This window comes from Oreochromis niloticus, linkage group LG18 (genome assembly GCF_001858045.2).
Source record: "Oreochromis niloticus isolate F11D_XX linkage group LG18, O_niloticus_UMD_NMBU, whole genome shotgun sequence".
NCBI classification, from domain to species: Eukaryota; Metazoa; Chordata; class Actinopteri; order Cichliformes; family Cichlidae; genus Oreochromis; species Oreochromis niloticus.
Window position 1 is genome coordinate 15,025,845 of NC_031982.2, and position 16,000 is coordinate 15,041,844.

A 16,000-nucleotide genomic window follows, 5' to 3' on the forward strand; every position below is an offset into this window, starting at 1 on the left:
ATTCTATGTTGTGTAAAGCTAAAAAGCATGACGCAGATTTTCCAATCTTATGTTGCTTCTGTCCTAAACTAACATAGTGGCTTCAAATTGAAAGCGAATATGCATTTTTCAAGCATTTTTCTTTGTGTGTTAATTTCAACCAAATGCAGTATTAGGAAACAAAATAGCAAGTTTGGTGGTTAATATTTTCCTGGGAATATTTTTTTACAGTGACCTTGATATCATAACAGAAGTTGAAACAGTGATTCTGGCTGCAAAACTTCAATTTTGATACATGCAAAAGGCTCAGAGTCAGCTAAGCACGCATATCTTTTAGTCTGCTACAGATCTTTGTTCAGATTGGCAGCATCTCCCTCTGTGGCCTCGGAAACTGTGGGAGGCCACATCTCTGTGGTTCTCAGCCCCCCTATGAGAAGTCCTACATTAATTTCCCACTAGAACAACTTCTATCCTGACATTCCTTCAACATTCCTCAGGCCTCCCCTGTAATGAAAGCATTTTATCACATGGCTTTGCCTTCATTTCCCCAATTTGTTTTTAAAAAGATAGACTGCATGAAAAGTGGGATGCATAAAGCGTTGCCTGGGTTTGATGAACAGACGCATGTACACTAATAGACATTAAGTGCTTTTTCTTACCACAAATATAAATTGTCAGTATTCTCTCTGTTTTAAACAAAACGCTTTTGAGAGCGCCCAAGCTTTGGTGGTGGTTTGTCTTAAGCCTTTTCTCTCGCCCACACTGATCAGAGTGAAGCTGCTAATGGGGAATTGCCATTTAGATGGATTGTTCACTTAGCGTTCCCCTCTTATGGCTTTGTAAACTGGACTCTAAAACAAATCTAGTCTGTAAATCTGTCAACTGAGAAACAGTCTTTCTTTTGTTGGATTTTAAATGAAGCTGTATTGATGTGTGTATACACTCCAGAAGTGGAAAAATGCTGGGTGCGTCACCACTGATGAGTTTTTCATCATTTACAGCAGCAAATGTGACTAACATATGGCTACACAGCATGTAACGTTGTCACCATCAGTGATGCATGTGTGCCCATAGTGTGGCGGTATTTCTTTGGGGCCATCAGATGGAAAAGAGGCACTTTTTATGTATGTCACTTCTAATTGCAAGACTATCTGAAAGTACAGTTTGACAAGGAGAGTAACACGTCAAGTAAACTCTCCAATAGTTTGATTAATAGGAGGTTTTGGCAAACTTCTTCCATGTTAGCAGTTATGGATAGACCAGAGCTGTTGTATACCCAGTGCTGTTTTCTCCAATTGGGACATCAAAACTCAACTAAGTAAAAACATACAGTTCAAGTTAAAACCTTTTCAACAGGTAACCAGTGAAGAAATCAGCTAGAGTTTCACTAAAGTTGGCAAACACAGTTTTTCTTTAGCTACTTTTATATTTTAGAGAAAAATGTTGTTACATGTTTAGTTTACATTTTCAGGTCGCAAATGTCAAATAAATATTTGGTGTGACCACCTTTGTTCTTCAGTGTATCCTGAACTCGTAGGCAAGCTTCCTTGTCATTTCCTTAAGTATTCTTTAGGAAGAGTTCTCCAGGCTTCTCTGAAGGACATTCGAAGTTCTTTGTTGGACATTGACTGCCTTTTGTTTCTCTGTCAAGATGATCCCACACTGCTTGAATAATGTTGAGGTCTGGGGAGACCAATCCATGACTGATAGTGTTACATTGCACTGGGAGTGTGTTTGAGGGTCATTGTCATGCTGAAAAATGAAGTCAGTTTGGTGGATTAAAAGATACCTGTTTTTCTTCCTTATTTGTCCCTTGACAGCCACCTTTCCATTTCTGACGAGGCTTAGGTAAACAGTAGATGAAACAGCTAAAGGGACAGATGTATTTCTCAGCTCCTGTGTCAGGTCTTTGCTGGATTTTTCTTTTTTCTTTAAGACATTACCTTAACATTCACTTCATCTGCTGAATTGTTTTTAGGTCTTCTTTTGGGCTCCACTTGTCTAGTTACCTCGGTTTGTTTCCAGCTAAAAGCTCTCTAGGAATCACCTTGATGGTGTCAACATATCATTTCATACCTATGTGTTGTGTTATTGTTGTCATTGTTTTTAATTCAACTAAAGAAACGGGATAAATTTACGTTTTAAGTTTTTTGCTTTGTGTAGACAAAACACTGCTTCATCATGTTTTTTATGCTTGAATGATTCATAGATTAATGTTGAGTGGCTGAAAAAAGAAGAAAATCTTCAGAAAGTCCAAAGTAACAGAAAGTATTGCTCACGATCAGTCCAACAAAATACTTGAAATTGCACAATAATTGCTGTCTCTCTCTCTCTTTTGTTCCCTGGGATGTCAAGTCAACCTGAAAATTATGCAAGCCAAACTCCATCTGGTATGAAGTGAAGAGAGGATATGTTATAAGTATGAAGGTGAAGCCCCAGTGACTCTACAACATTGATTTTCTGTCTCACATCTCCCGAAGAGTCACATAGCAACAGAGACCTCTGAATCTGTAATCAGATCCAATCAATGGTGCTCCTGTCCTGGGTCACACACATGTGAACCACCATATAAGTAAATTAACCTGCACACACAAAGCATAACATCTATTCTACCATAATACGACACACTGACGTTAGATATACAGAAGACAAATGAATGAGGAAAATCCAAACAAACTGATACAATAGTCAGCTACAATTTTCACCTCCACCCTGACAGAGACAGAAAGATGGGGATAGTGAATTGGAAAGGTGGAATGGCACCCAAGGGAGCAATGGAACATTCACACTGGTGCTCATCCATCTCCAGGACATGAGCAAGCTGGCTGCCTGTAGCATGCCAAACAGAGGACGCCTTACAGAGAATTCAACATGAGATGTAGGCCAGCCTTGTATATGTGTGGCAGACATCCTTTTGTACACACATGCTAACACACACAGCTGCTTCTTAAACTCCTCGATGTTACATTGCACACCAATGGTGACCCCAGCAATCTAATTGGAATGGGTCTGATGCTTGTGGAGCCACATTTCTCTAGCTGGCCATTGTCACATGGAGACAAAGTTATTCTGTTTTGCTAACGGCCAGTCTTTCCTGTTGACAAATGTTCAAGCCTCTCTTCACCGCCTTACTAAAGCACACTGCATTCTAATCATGCCCTCACCTTACACACCAGCTTAAAAACACTGATTTGAAACCTAGAGTAGACAATAAGCAACCTTAAAATTAGGCTACAGCTTTTGTTTTGTTAGCTTGCTAAAATGGTAATATTAAATCTAGTACTACTGCTTTAAATTGTGAGTAAAATTAACAAAACCTTAAAACCGCCATGCTTTTATTTTAATATTATTTATTTTATTTATAAATTCACCATCATTGAGTAAAATCCAACTGAAATATATAAAACCAAATGTTTATTTATTCAAATAATTAATCGTTAAGGAAAATGGGCTAGGTGTAAACTAGCTGTAGACCAATCAATTGCCTTTCATTTGACCAGGTTCCATTAAATTAAACATTTTGCATTATGCTTAATAAGCGTTTGTTCTTAAGGAAAACCAATCTTCAAAGCAAAACCAATAAAATGCAACAACAAAGTGGAAACATTTACAGATAGTTAAGTATTTTAAGACTGGTTTAAACAAAGATGCCATGGCAGTAACAGCATCTTGTCAGCAAAGTCAGCAAATGATAATGCACAACGCTTTCAGAGCATGCTCAGTTTGTTGCTCTTGTTTGTTGCCTTTGTTAATGTTGTAACACCAGCTGCAATGAGATTCAACAGCTCTTGCTCTAGTCACAGTTCTTTCTTTTGCCACAGATTACCTCTTCCCATCTTTCCTTGTATGATACTAAAAAAGTGTGACAGGGAGCAAGGTCTGAAAAATCTCTTCCCCTGTGGGTCTTATTAGTGAGTGTTTAAAAAGAGCGAGCTGTCCACTGCAAGTGTGGTGATTCAAGTCTGTCTCTATTTTTCTTTCATAACGGAGAGAATAATTTGGCATTCTTATGGGATAGGAAATTATTGCAAAGCTAAATGCCTGTTCATTTTTGATGCTCTTCATACACAGAATGGCTGAGCAGAGAGAGTGATCTGATAAGTATAATGTTGAAAACTTTTACAGCTCTTGACATGCACAAAAGCTTTGTAGATGCGTGCTGGCTTTTATTGTGTTTTATGTTTCAGAAATAAATTGTCTATCACTTCACAATAGCATTTTCCCACTACTGGACACAAAATGACAACATCGTCATGCTCAGTGTCAAGAAAAATACACAATTTAATGCTGTCTTCTTGCCCACTGCCAGCAGAACAGTACATGATGTGAAACACAACTGACAAGTGAGGCCAATCAGTGGTTTGGAGACAAAAACAAAACAAAAAAAATCCATTCTATCCTATTGCAGATTTGATCCCTGTCAGCATGTCCGAGGCTCTTCTTGATGGTCTGTTGTGTTGAAAATGATTTAATTGGACTCAATTAGTCAGCTCAAAAACTCTGATCATAATGCTAATTGGCCTGCGGAGCAGGGTGAAAGATTGGCATCCTGCAACGATGGCATGTGTTACTTTGTTGTAGGCACTGACAAACCTCTGAAGAGAGCGAAATTGATACATTGACGAGTGAAAGTCAAGAAGGAGAGCTGTGGTTAATGGCAGCCGCAGGTCCTCCTTCGTTTCTCCTCTGCCTCACCCAACTGCCCATTTTTGAAAAGCTATTTCCAGCGCTTTCCTTCTTCCTTTGCTCATCACTGTAATCCCCTTGCTGAAAAGGTAAGACAATCTGGGGGTGGTGGTTGGGGGTACTGTCACTGCCACCCTAGTATTGCACAATCAGCTTGAATTCAGAGAACATCTGAGGAGAAAAGGGAAGTACGAATCTTAAAGCTCAGTTTGCAGTCTGTGACGTAACTGTTCTTCGTCTCTGATTGTGTGAATTACTGTTAGATCTACTCTTTACTATGCAGTACAGATTTCCGCATGCATGTGTGTGCAGTGTGTGTGTCTGCAAGGATGTTTAAGTGTGTTCTGGCAAAGCCAGTCAGACAGAAGCGCTGATGTGTGCTATAGTTTAAAATAGCCCCGCCAGACAGACAGCTGAGCAGCTGTGACCTCAGGTCCCCTGCTCTGAACTCTCAGTTACACTCAGTGACCACACTGTTTCTTTCAACGTGCGTAAATACCCAATGAATCATCTATAGTCTTTATCAAAACTGCTTAATGAATAAAAGGAGTGAAATAAAAGTTCCAAGCAATTATCAGACTAACTCTATTTTAGTTTCAGACTTCCATTATTGTTCATATTTTAGAGTCTTCCATGGCTTTGTTCATCCGATGGCAGGCTTTGGTTTTCTCAGGAAGGAACAATCCATCCCAATTACAGCTTGGGCAAAGAGAAGGCACGCTATGCACAGACTGGGCACCCTCCTCTCTCTCCTCTGCAGCCAAGCAGACACTCAGTTTTATAGCAACAAGCATGAAATAGACTCCAAGGATCAAATACAGCGTGCGTGCAGTTGGAAGTGTGTATTTGTGAGACAGGGTGTGTGAATGAGATCATTGGTGTGTGCGTGCGTGTGTGCGTGACAGATGATTTTTGTGCACATTGTGTGCTTTAGTAAGGAAAGTGCTATTAGTTATATGTTCCTGGGCTGATGGCTAAAACAGTGGGAGGTGCGGTAAGGCTTGAAGCGCTGCTGTCACCTGATGCATTGCCATTTTGCATTTTTTAAAAATAACTAAAGATCATTGTTACACTGGAGACCAGTTATACCATCAATTCTAAATCCTTCTGACACTATGTAATTATTCTGGCTACATGCAGTGATGCTAAAATAACTCCCAAAACAGCCTCAGCCTGACATACAGCTGATTTAAACCATAGCCTCACGCTATCTCGTTGGCGATTACAGTACTCTCAGCGTCATAGCACAAAAAAAACATGTGCTTCTGCATTGCTTGTGCATGCTTTGTGTTTGACTAAAAACGATATCAAGACTTCAGGGACAAATTAAGGGTAATTAAACTCGACGAGCAGGCAAAGTTCCCCCTCAGGAGTGGCCAACAGGTCAGTCTCACATGAGTGCAGTGAGCTGACGTCCTCCCTGTCATCATGACTGACGGTGCCAAACTTATTCATGTCTTCTGCACACTGCCTTTGCCTCTATTCCTGGCACAAACACAGACTGATATGTTTAGCAAAAGGCTTCCTAGATGCAAATAGAGAAGGTCAGACTGAGACAGCTTGCCCTGCCCATGCCCTCATAATTCAATCCTTGTCACTGCTGACCAGCTGCAAGCATGAACACACACTTTATCCTAAAAGCTAAGCTCTCCTGGCTCTAGCTGGTGCACAGAGATGATAGCTAGATGATATGGGTCAAACCATTGGAAAACAAACTACATCAACTTAGACCTTTTACAGGTTCAGAAAGTATCTAAAGTATTGTAACCACCCCCCAAGTTTAAAATTTGTTTTTAAGGAACCAGGGCAACAGAAGTTGAGACAATACAAAAAATAAAGCTCCTGATCATACACACTGGCCTTTGTATTTATAATGCAAATTGGGTTGAAGATGGATGTAGGTATGCTGAAAAGTGCATAGGACCAACAACAGGAAAGTCGGGGAAATGACCCAAGAGTATTAAATAAAAACACCTGTGTGGATGTATAATGTGTGTACAGTCTCTAGTAGGAAGATCTGCTTTGTTTGTGACTGGTATTCTTTAAGGACAGGCCAGAGAAGCAAACGAAAGAGCAGAGCACTTTTAATAGAGCTCAACAACACTATATCATTCCCATACAAAAGAGACGAAATGAGACACAAAACAAATGACACGTGATGCAAAATATGTACATTTATACACATGCGAGGGTATATGACTGTAAGGAACCAGTGAGTGCAAAGAACATTGGCCTGGAACAGAACATACAAGGAGGAAAACAACCAAATATGATTACCTGACCCAAAATGTGAAACATTTGAACTGTTGAAACCCACATAGCTGTGGCCATCTTTACTCTCCATTAACTACAATACTTTTATTGTATGTATGGTATGCCAGCACAATATAGACCTATTGAGTTTAGACACTGTGTCTGTGTAGCTTTTACATATGGCGTAGTCAGCATTTATACTGCATCTTCTTAACAGGGACCATTCATCATCCTCATTTACAGGTAATCTGCTGTGCTAGTACCAGTGGATACAACCAATCTACACAAGAAGGAAAAGATGTATAAAGAGCAAGCCACGTTACTTAGTTTTGGGAGTTTTTTGTTTGTTTTTTCGACACATTTTTCTTTTTGCTCTCTTGTCATGCATGATCATTGGAAACATCAATAGTTCATCATTAGTTTGAGACTCTAGGTTTGTTTTTGCTTTTGTATGTATATTTTAAAAAAATAAATGACAAAAGCAAAAGAAGATGGGCTCACAAAAAGGCTACCGCTGTAATGAATCAAACACAAGTTGCCCATAGTTTTGTAAAAAAATGATTTTGTTAAATTAGAATTAAAGCAGTCACATTTGCTCCTGTTTTCAAATTCCTATTATTTACCATCCCAATTCCAAAAAAAGTTGTGACACTGTGTTGAATGTAAATAAAAACAGCATCCTATGATTTATGAAAATCACTGGATTTTTGTAAATCATCATATCTCATAAACATATATTTTGCTTATAGTAGAACACAGACGTTTTCATGAAAAACATTAGGTCAGTTTCAAGTTGATGGCAAGCAACTGTCAAAAATCTTGGGACACAAAAGGCTGGATAAGTAATTGCTACTAAAAAATAACTGAAGGAAAATGTCACAGCTAAGTAGGTTAATTGGCATAAGGTCAGTAACATAATTGGGTGTACAAAGACCATCATAGTGTGGCAGAGTTTCACTATTTCACCAAAAATTCTCACCATCCGCAGTACGTAAAATCTCTGTGCGCAAGGGAGAAATGCCAAAAAATCACTGCTGGATTCCTGTGCTCTTCAGGTCATCAGGCAGCACTGCATTAATAACGGACATGATTCTGACATAAAAATAACAGCATGGGTTCACTAAAACTTCCACGAATCACTGTCTGTGGACACTGTTCACCGTGCCATCCACAAATACAGGTTAAAGCTCCATCAAGCCAAAAAGAAGTGATCCAGAAACATCACTGCTTTTTCTGGGCCTAATCTTACTTAAAATGGGCAAAATGGAAAACTGTTCTGGTCAGACAAATCAAAACTGAAAATTCTTTTCACGGAATATGGATGCCACGTCCTCTGGACTCAAGAGGAAAAGTGTTGGTTTGTTATCAGCACTGAGTTCAAAGGTCTGCATTTTTGATAGCATGGAACTGGCAGCTTGTACATTTGGTGTCCTGCAACCAGCCTCCCCAGTTCCTAGACTTTTACGGATTGGTGATTGCTACACAGTGGTAAACAGGACCCTGTCCCAACTTTTTTGAGAGATCTTGCTGCCATCAAAGAAAAGTAAATATACCATTTTACTGGGTTCTATGGTGCATCAAATAAGGGTTTATGAGATTAGCAAATCATTCTGTTTTCAGTTATATTTTACAAATTGTCCCAAATTTCTGAAATTAGGGTTATAGAAAGGCAAACCCTGATGTCATGTCACCAGTGAAAAATGGTGGGAAAGACTTTGATAGCTCTGTAGGTTATACATGCATTAAGGTGTAATTCAATGAGTAAACACACAAACATGGATGCACAATAGACATGATCAAAATCAACAATGTACAGACTTTGTTCAAATGTCCAAAACCGTCCATTTATGTCATGGGTTTAAGGAGGAAATTATGCATATTTCTGCATTATTCTTGATAATGCTTTTTTTTTTTTTTAATTTTTGCACCCTTTCTTATTTTGTACTGAGCGACAAGCACAGCCCATTCACAGCTAACTCAAAAAACAAAAAAACGAGAAAAGAAAAAATCCGAAAACTCTATTCAGCTCAGTCAGTTAAGAGCTTTTTTTTTTCAATCAGAACCTCATAAACTCTAGCAAATCTGTCCACCTATGTACACTTACATACTATACACACCTAGTTTATCTGCACAATTCAGCCATGCATGTGTGCCTGTGCTGTACCTGTGTACTTGTTACATTCTTATCCCTGCCAAGGCACGCAGTCATTAGAGAATATCAAATCTGCTGTATGAGGCCACATACCTGGGATTGATCTAGCAGTCAATGCATTCCTTAATCCCCAAATAGAAATGAGTTGAGTTTTCAAATGAGACGCAGTGCTGTGATGAGGTTTTTAGCATCAAAGGGTAAGTAAACACCAGCAGCAGAAAAAGAACAAAGCGTTTTTGGCAGGTGTTTGTAAGTAAAATCAGAATGATGGCGTTTCATTTTGGATCACAAAGGTGTGTTTGTGTAAGTGAAACAAGGACGTGCATGTTTGCATACACACGTCCAGCCTCGTAGCCTTGTAGATAAGCGTGCATAATATCAGCTTGTCCAAACATCCACATTTGTGATGCTGCAGGACACCAGTCTGCATCTGCCCTGTTCTCCTTTGTATCTATGTAGGTTGAGGATAGCAGTAAGGATTATATCTGTGATATGTATATGAGTTTTTCTGTGCGTGTAGGTTCCTAAAGGGACAGAGGTGAAGGTTGATCCGCAGCCTGTGCTGGCATCAGAACAGGATCCACTGCAGGCAAAGTCCAGCAAAAAGCAGTGCAAGGCTGCAGCACTGTGTCCAGCTGGCAGATGAAGAACCCCCTATCATCTTCACTAAGGGGGGCTTAGAGGGGTTTTCTCGTGGGCTGTCACCTTCAGGATGTTTCCCTAATGGCTTACCAGCACTGGACGGTTCGGGTACTGTGGGAGACGAAAACAGAGAGAGACAATGGGAAAGAGAAACAGAAAATAACAAGTTTAGCCTCCATTAAATTCAGGTATATGTGCTTAAATGTTCTTTGGGTTTGCATATTATATTTAATAAACACTTAGTCAAGATTCCCATCACTTAAACTCTAATACCTTTCAAAGACTAGTGGCAGTGGCTGTTTGCTTTCAAAAATGCTTTATTTTTTATTTATTTAGTTTGGTTTAGTTTTTTTTTTGCCAGTGCATTTATAATGCTGCTACATTACTTAATAACTAAAAATATTTCTTTTAATTACACACATAAAATAAACACTGAACATTTTAATCCTTGACTGGTGAGAGAGGTGCTCTTTCCAGAGGCGGAGGCCTGCTTGTCGCGCTCATCTAAATGATTTACCAACAGAACTTCCAACTGTGGTAATGCAAAGGCCTGCTGATGATTCAAAGGTTTAGTTAGAGAAGGCAGCTGACTTTACAAGCAGCACAACAGCAGGTTAGTGCAGAATGCCAAATCTCCAAAGAGAGCAAAGAGGAGCCATGTTTTTCTTTGGATGTTGACCTCAAAAGGGACAGCTGAACTGGACTACAAGGCTTCCCGGCTCGGACCTAACTGGTGAAATCCTGCTCAAGAAACAAGCCAATAACCAGAAACCTACAGTGCACTTTTTAATGTTGTTTAAAATAACTTCTCTTAAATACATACAGTATACTGGAGTAATTAATACCGTACAAGTGTTAGTACTTCCAACCTACGCTATTCAGAACTTCCAAATCCTTCAACCTTTGACCTTTGACTGTAGTTATGCCTTTAAAAATTGAATCAGAATTCCAAATCAAAGTATTTTATATAACAACCCTTTTCTATGAAAGTTAATTATTTTAATTATTAACTGAAAGATTTAATAATTTTGATTTTACAAGGTTGACACCAACATTATTTGTTTTTGCTGTATAAGAAACACTAATAATGACAGTAAGTCATAAGAAAGTAATTGCACTTTTTGTAACAGACACCCCGCATAATTTACATCTATTTAGACACAGATTCCCAGCTGACATGAAAACTGACTGAAATCTCAGTTGTCTTTAATTTATCAGTGTCATCGCACTGCTTCTGCCATCATATCTCCTTCTCTCTGGGTGGTGACAAAATGTTGGTGTGTCAGAAATCCAAATTACCCACCCTCCCTGACTGACCCAACCCAATAAGCACATCAGTGAATTACTGGGAGCTTAACAGTCTCAGTGCAACAAGTGCACACCCAGTCTCAGTTACATTCCAATTAACCGTCATTACAAGTATTAGATGTCTAGATTTATCCGTTAGCAGCACTTAGTGATCCAGAAAGGCTTATGTGGGCGCTAAGGGAGGAACACAACAGCATCCCATCGACATAAACAGAAGCAAACAGGCACAGAGGTTAAGGGGGATTGACTTTGGCATTGGCATCAGTTTATTTTTACAGAGAAACAGGTAAGAGGCAATAAAGCAGAAGAGTGTTTGATAGACTGTAGTGATTTCTTTGGGTTTAATCAGATATTTATATGTTTACATCATTTTCACTGAAAGCGATTGTTATTTGGTCATGCCAGACTTAGACTGCGTACAAAAATCTCCATACATTTAGCGAGAAGACAAGAGATGACAAGATAACATGTGATGACAAGATGATCAGATAAAACAGAACCTGAGAGAATACTGCCAAATAAATGTCAGAGACCTAGACACAGCTGGTACGTTGGAAACGATCCAAAGCCTGAAGGTGTCGCACTCAAGATTACCTCAGAAGTTTTGCTGACCCCTTTTGACTGAGATGTGCCAAAAAGGTGTCGCTGGATAGCAAAATGGTACAAACAAACATAATGAATAGAATATTTTTGTAGCAACCCCTTTATATAAGTTAACAAGTTAACAATTACTTCTGGAACTGATTTAGGCGAGGCCCTAGCACTGGTTGTGATGGGGATTATACTCAATATCAGAGTCCCCACATTGAGGCAAAGCCTAATGCCAAGTGGTTTCTTTAAACTGTATCTCACAGCAAAACTGGCACAAACAGGTGTCTTGTTAAAAAACGAGTGCCCTGTATGATTAGCTGGCCGTCAAACAGCTTGACAGGCATGTATGTGATAGTTCACCACAAATTTTATAGCACACATCAGAAGAACTTTGAATATCAAATAAATAAATCAGTTCTTCTCTTATATTAAAGAGCTAATGTTATTGGTGTTCTTAAGCCGTCTTCAGTATTTCTTGTTCCTTTCTGTGCACTTCTAAAAATACATTCCTCTGCAGAACTGAGAATAAACATCAGCCCATCCTTAAGTGCGCTCTTGGGTTTGTAAGCGTGTATGTGTAAATAGGGCTAGGCGGGGCTCTTGAGACAAAAGTGTTTTGCGTGCCAATAGTTTTTGTTGTTCCAGTAGACAATAGACAAAGACATCATTTATCCCAAATCAGATTGCTGTTATTGTTTCAGTGGAAATGGGCTGCATCTCATCAGGGGGGTGTAAAAAGCCCCTGATGAGCATTTGAATAAGCCGACACAACACTAATACTGCTCTGCTGTTGGCTAACCAACTGGCTAATTAATGGAGAAAGTCCTCGCCAGAACAACCAATTATGACACATTCTGCAGTACTGCCAACCAGTTAACGTCTCCTGTGATCATTTAAATCAAAGAACATTAGATGCAATCAGTTTGAAAAGGAGAGTCAATACTCAGTAAACTAATAATGTAACCAGGCCTATTTTTGTCAAAGTATTAAAGTGGTGCTCTGAGCTTATTTGACAGCAACCCAACCAGAGCATGTTTCATTACCTTTTATAGTGAGGAGGGGGTTTGCAGTAGAAGGTGAAGTGTTCAGGATGTTGTCTTATACATTTTGTATGAAAATAGAATATGGGTATGGTGGTGTGGTGGTTAGCCCAGCAAAAAGGTCATGGTTTTGAAACTAGGATGGTGCTTTTCTGTGTGGAGTTTGCATGTTCTGCCAGTGACATGCAAGACTCCGGCAGTCCAAAGACATCCACAGTGTTAGGCTATTTGGTCATTCTAAATTGGCAAGCTCAATGTGAGTATGAATGGCTATCTGTCTGCAATAGATCTGTGACCTGTCTAGGGTGTACACTGTCTGTCACTATATGACAGCAGGGATAGGCTCCTGCTCCACTGTAACCCTGAATTGGACAAGAGGAAGAAGATGGATAGATATTGAATAGGGAGCTGCAAAGCAGGAGGAAAAAGAGGAAGACCACCACAGAAAAGAATCATGGATGTAGTAGGGAGGATTGGTGTGAGAGAAGAGGATGCTAGAGATAGGGTGAGGTAGGCAATCCCTAAAGGGACCACCTGAAAGAAGACGAAAAAAAACTGTGAAATCCCCTCAACATGTCGAGGAAGCACCGAACATTTTTCAAACTGAAAAAAAAAGAAAATAAATACAGACAATGGATGTAATTAATAATGCATGACATTTTTAGAAGTTTAGATAAAACAAAAGAAGCACTATACTGTAAAAAATGGCATCACATTGAGTGGAAATGTTATGCAATAATACGATATGATAATATATGAGAAGCCCAAGTTACATAGCAACAGGAGAAAAAAAATTACTTAAAATGGGAGAGAAAAATAGGCAGAAATTTAAAGGGGGAAAAAAGAGAAGAGTACTTGTTCCTTAAAGCCTCCAACAGCTTGAGGCACAAAGAGAGAAAAACTGGGGGGCAGAAGACTAATGGAATGTTATGTTGTTCTTGTCATAATGAGACAATGTTAGCAGATAAGCCATGCTTCATGAGCTGAGTCATGTGTAAATCCCCGAACAGTGGGGAAAAAGAAGGGAGAACAAGCAAGATAGAAAAAACACACAGGGTGGGAGGGAGTGAAGGATGACATAGAGGGTTAGAAGAGGAAAACATTTAGTTCAGCTTTTCAGTATGAGGATGAATATCCATCGCCACTTGTATCAAGACAGATGGAATCAATCACCTCAGGCGACTTCAAGGCGATGCAATGGCACATCAACATACTTCTCCCATCACAACAGCAGTCAGTGACATATGTTCTTCATCAGTATATGACAAATGTGATTTGATTTTATAGATGTTTTGTAATAGTCAACAAACAGGGACAGAGAAAATCAAATCAAATCAAAAAACAGAACCTAAGACCTTCATGTCTGGGCAGTCTCTAGATATCGATGCATGGGTCTGTGGGGCCTGTAAACACTTCCATAATACTATAAATAATATGCTGTAGCTTTCAAACTTGCTGTTTAGGGATGCGGTAAACTGTGTCATTGAGATGAAGAGAAAAGGGTTCGTGCCTTTTATACAACTGACCACCCAACTTTCACTCTGATATGTACTGCGGTTACTGTGTTACCTAACTACACATACAGTTTAACAACCTCATTGACCTCTGTGTTGGCTAAGTGTGTGAGAAACAGTTCACTGTGTCCTCTGCCACTAATGCCTCTCCAGATGGGTAGCTTGTGTGTTTGGAGGAGCCTCTATTTCCCACTGGCCAAAGAGGAACAACAGCTGCTTCTAACAACCCAGGCCAAAGCTCCGAAGAAGAGGTGGACCTCAGGCCCTAGCCAAGAGGGAGGAGGGATGGGAGGGTAGCAAGAGAGAAATGGAGGAATAAAGGCTGGAAGGTGAATAATAAGAATAACAAATGTCTCGGCCATCAAAATTCTGAACGACCGAAAATTGCATGATGATTCTCCGGGCAACCGTGTTAGTTTTCTTCTTTCCCCTGGCTCCTCTTGGTTCCTTTTGGTTTGCCAGCACACAGTGGCTGCTGTCTCACAGATTAAATCCTTAAACTTAGGTATGCAAAAGGAAGAAGCAGACTGTTGTCAAACAGTTCTCTTTCTGTCTTGAGCTGATAAGATTTAGTCTCTCTTTTTTTTCCCTTTGTGTCATATATAAACTACAGTTGGCTAGAATACTCACACAGCATATAGGGTTGCAGAAATAAATACACTCACACACACACACATATTAAATAAGTTAACCCTGAAAAATTATGTCTACATTTGTGTTTTGCCTGCCTCTGTATGTGTGTATCATGAGGCGTGCATGTCTGCATAAGACTCTTGGCTCAACCCTAGCTGCAGAGCTGTAATCCAGCGAGGAATGGTGCTACTGTTTACTGGGGCTTAGCAAGTTGTCACACTACTTGATATCAAGATGACAAGACAGCTTTTCTAGACTGAGTACAGACTTTGTAGCTACGACAAACATTGATAAATGTCACTAAAGTTCATTTTATTATTTCACCATACTACATATCCACATAGAATTACGTTACAGCAAATCTATTTACAGTGTAACCTACTGTTGTACGTTGCAACTTGATCCCACACTGAACTTACATGAGTAATGAGAAGACTTTGACCTGTTTGTCATGAACTTTAAAGCACCTGGTGTCAGTTCACACCTCTGCCTGCTGTGTAGATTTCTAAAGACAGTTATAAGGTGAACTTATGACTTACGGTGCATTGATGGGGTGTGGTGAAGAAGAATTGAGGTCAGTATCTTGCTAACCATTTTCTTGACCTTGCAGCTCTTCGGCAACTGCATAGCAGTTAATTGGAGGTGGATGTTGGGGGTGAAGGTTGTAAAGAAGCTCATGGGCCTGGGTTTGACAAGGCCTCTGGATCTGCCTTGTATTCATGTTACCCTAACATAGGTGACTCCTTGTTTTTATTAGTTTTTAGATCTTATGCAAACACTAAGTATGCACACAAGCAAAAGAAGATTTCCACTGTTCATTCACACATTATGATGAAAATATGTACCCATGAACCTGTAAACAGATAAATGTGCTGTCAGCCTATTGACAGTGCATGTTTGACTCCAGCTTAAATACAACACTTGTGAGCATGCATCAAAACTAACAGAGGCACAGTTTATTCGGCTGCTCCTGTATTTCTACATAATGACACTGTCGATTTTCTAGATCAATCCTTATTTGCCGTAAGACAAGATCTTTATGCAGTTGCCAAATATGCATTAGTGCATGGGTGCCAGCTGTCTGTTTCTAAAATACACCAAAGTACTGTAAGTAAAAATGATTTTTACCATTAGTCTGTCATAAATAGGAAGGAAAAACTCACACTAGATCCAACCGGATTTGTAACCTTGTCAGATATTTG

The 16,000-nt window shown here is 39.5% G+C and overlaps 1 protein-coding gene across 3 annotated transcripts in view; it reads right to left on the reverse strand.

Moving 5' to 3' along the window:
* Positions 1-6,732: 6,732 nt before the first annotated feature.
* The window catches only part of gpc5c (glypican 5c), a 100,825-nt gene continuing 91,557 nt past the window's right edge, over positions 6,733-16,000 (reverse strand). For all 3 annotated transcript variants that reach the window (XM_005476263.4, XM_005476264.4, XM_025900021.1), the window contains one exon: positions 6,733-9,823. In XM_005476263.4, coding sequence (XP_005476320.1) covers positions 9,639-9,823 — 185 coding nt within the window. In that variant the 3' untranslated portion in view covers positions 6,733-9,638. The remainder of the gene's footprint in view (positions 9,824-16,000) is intronic.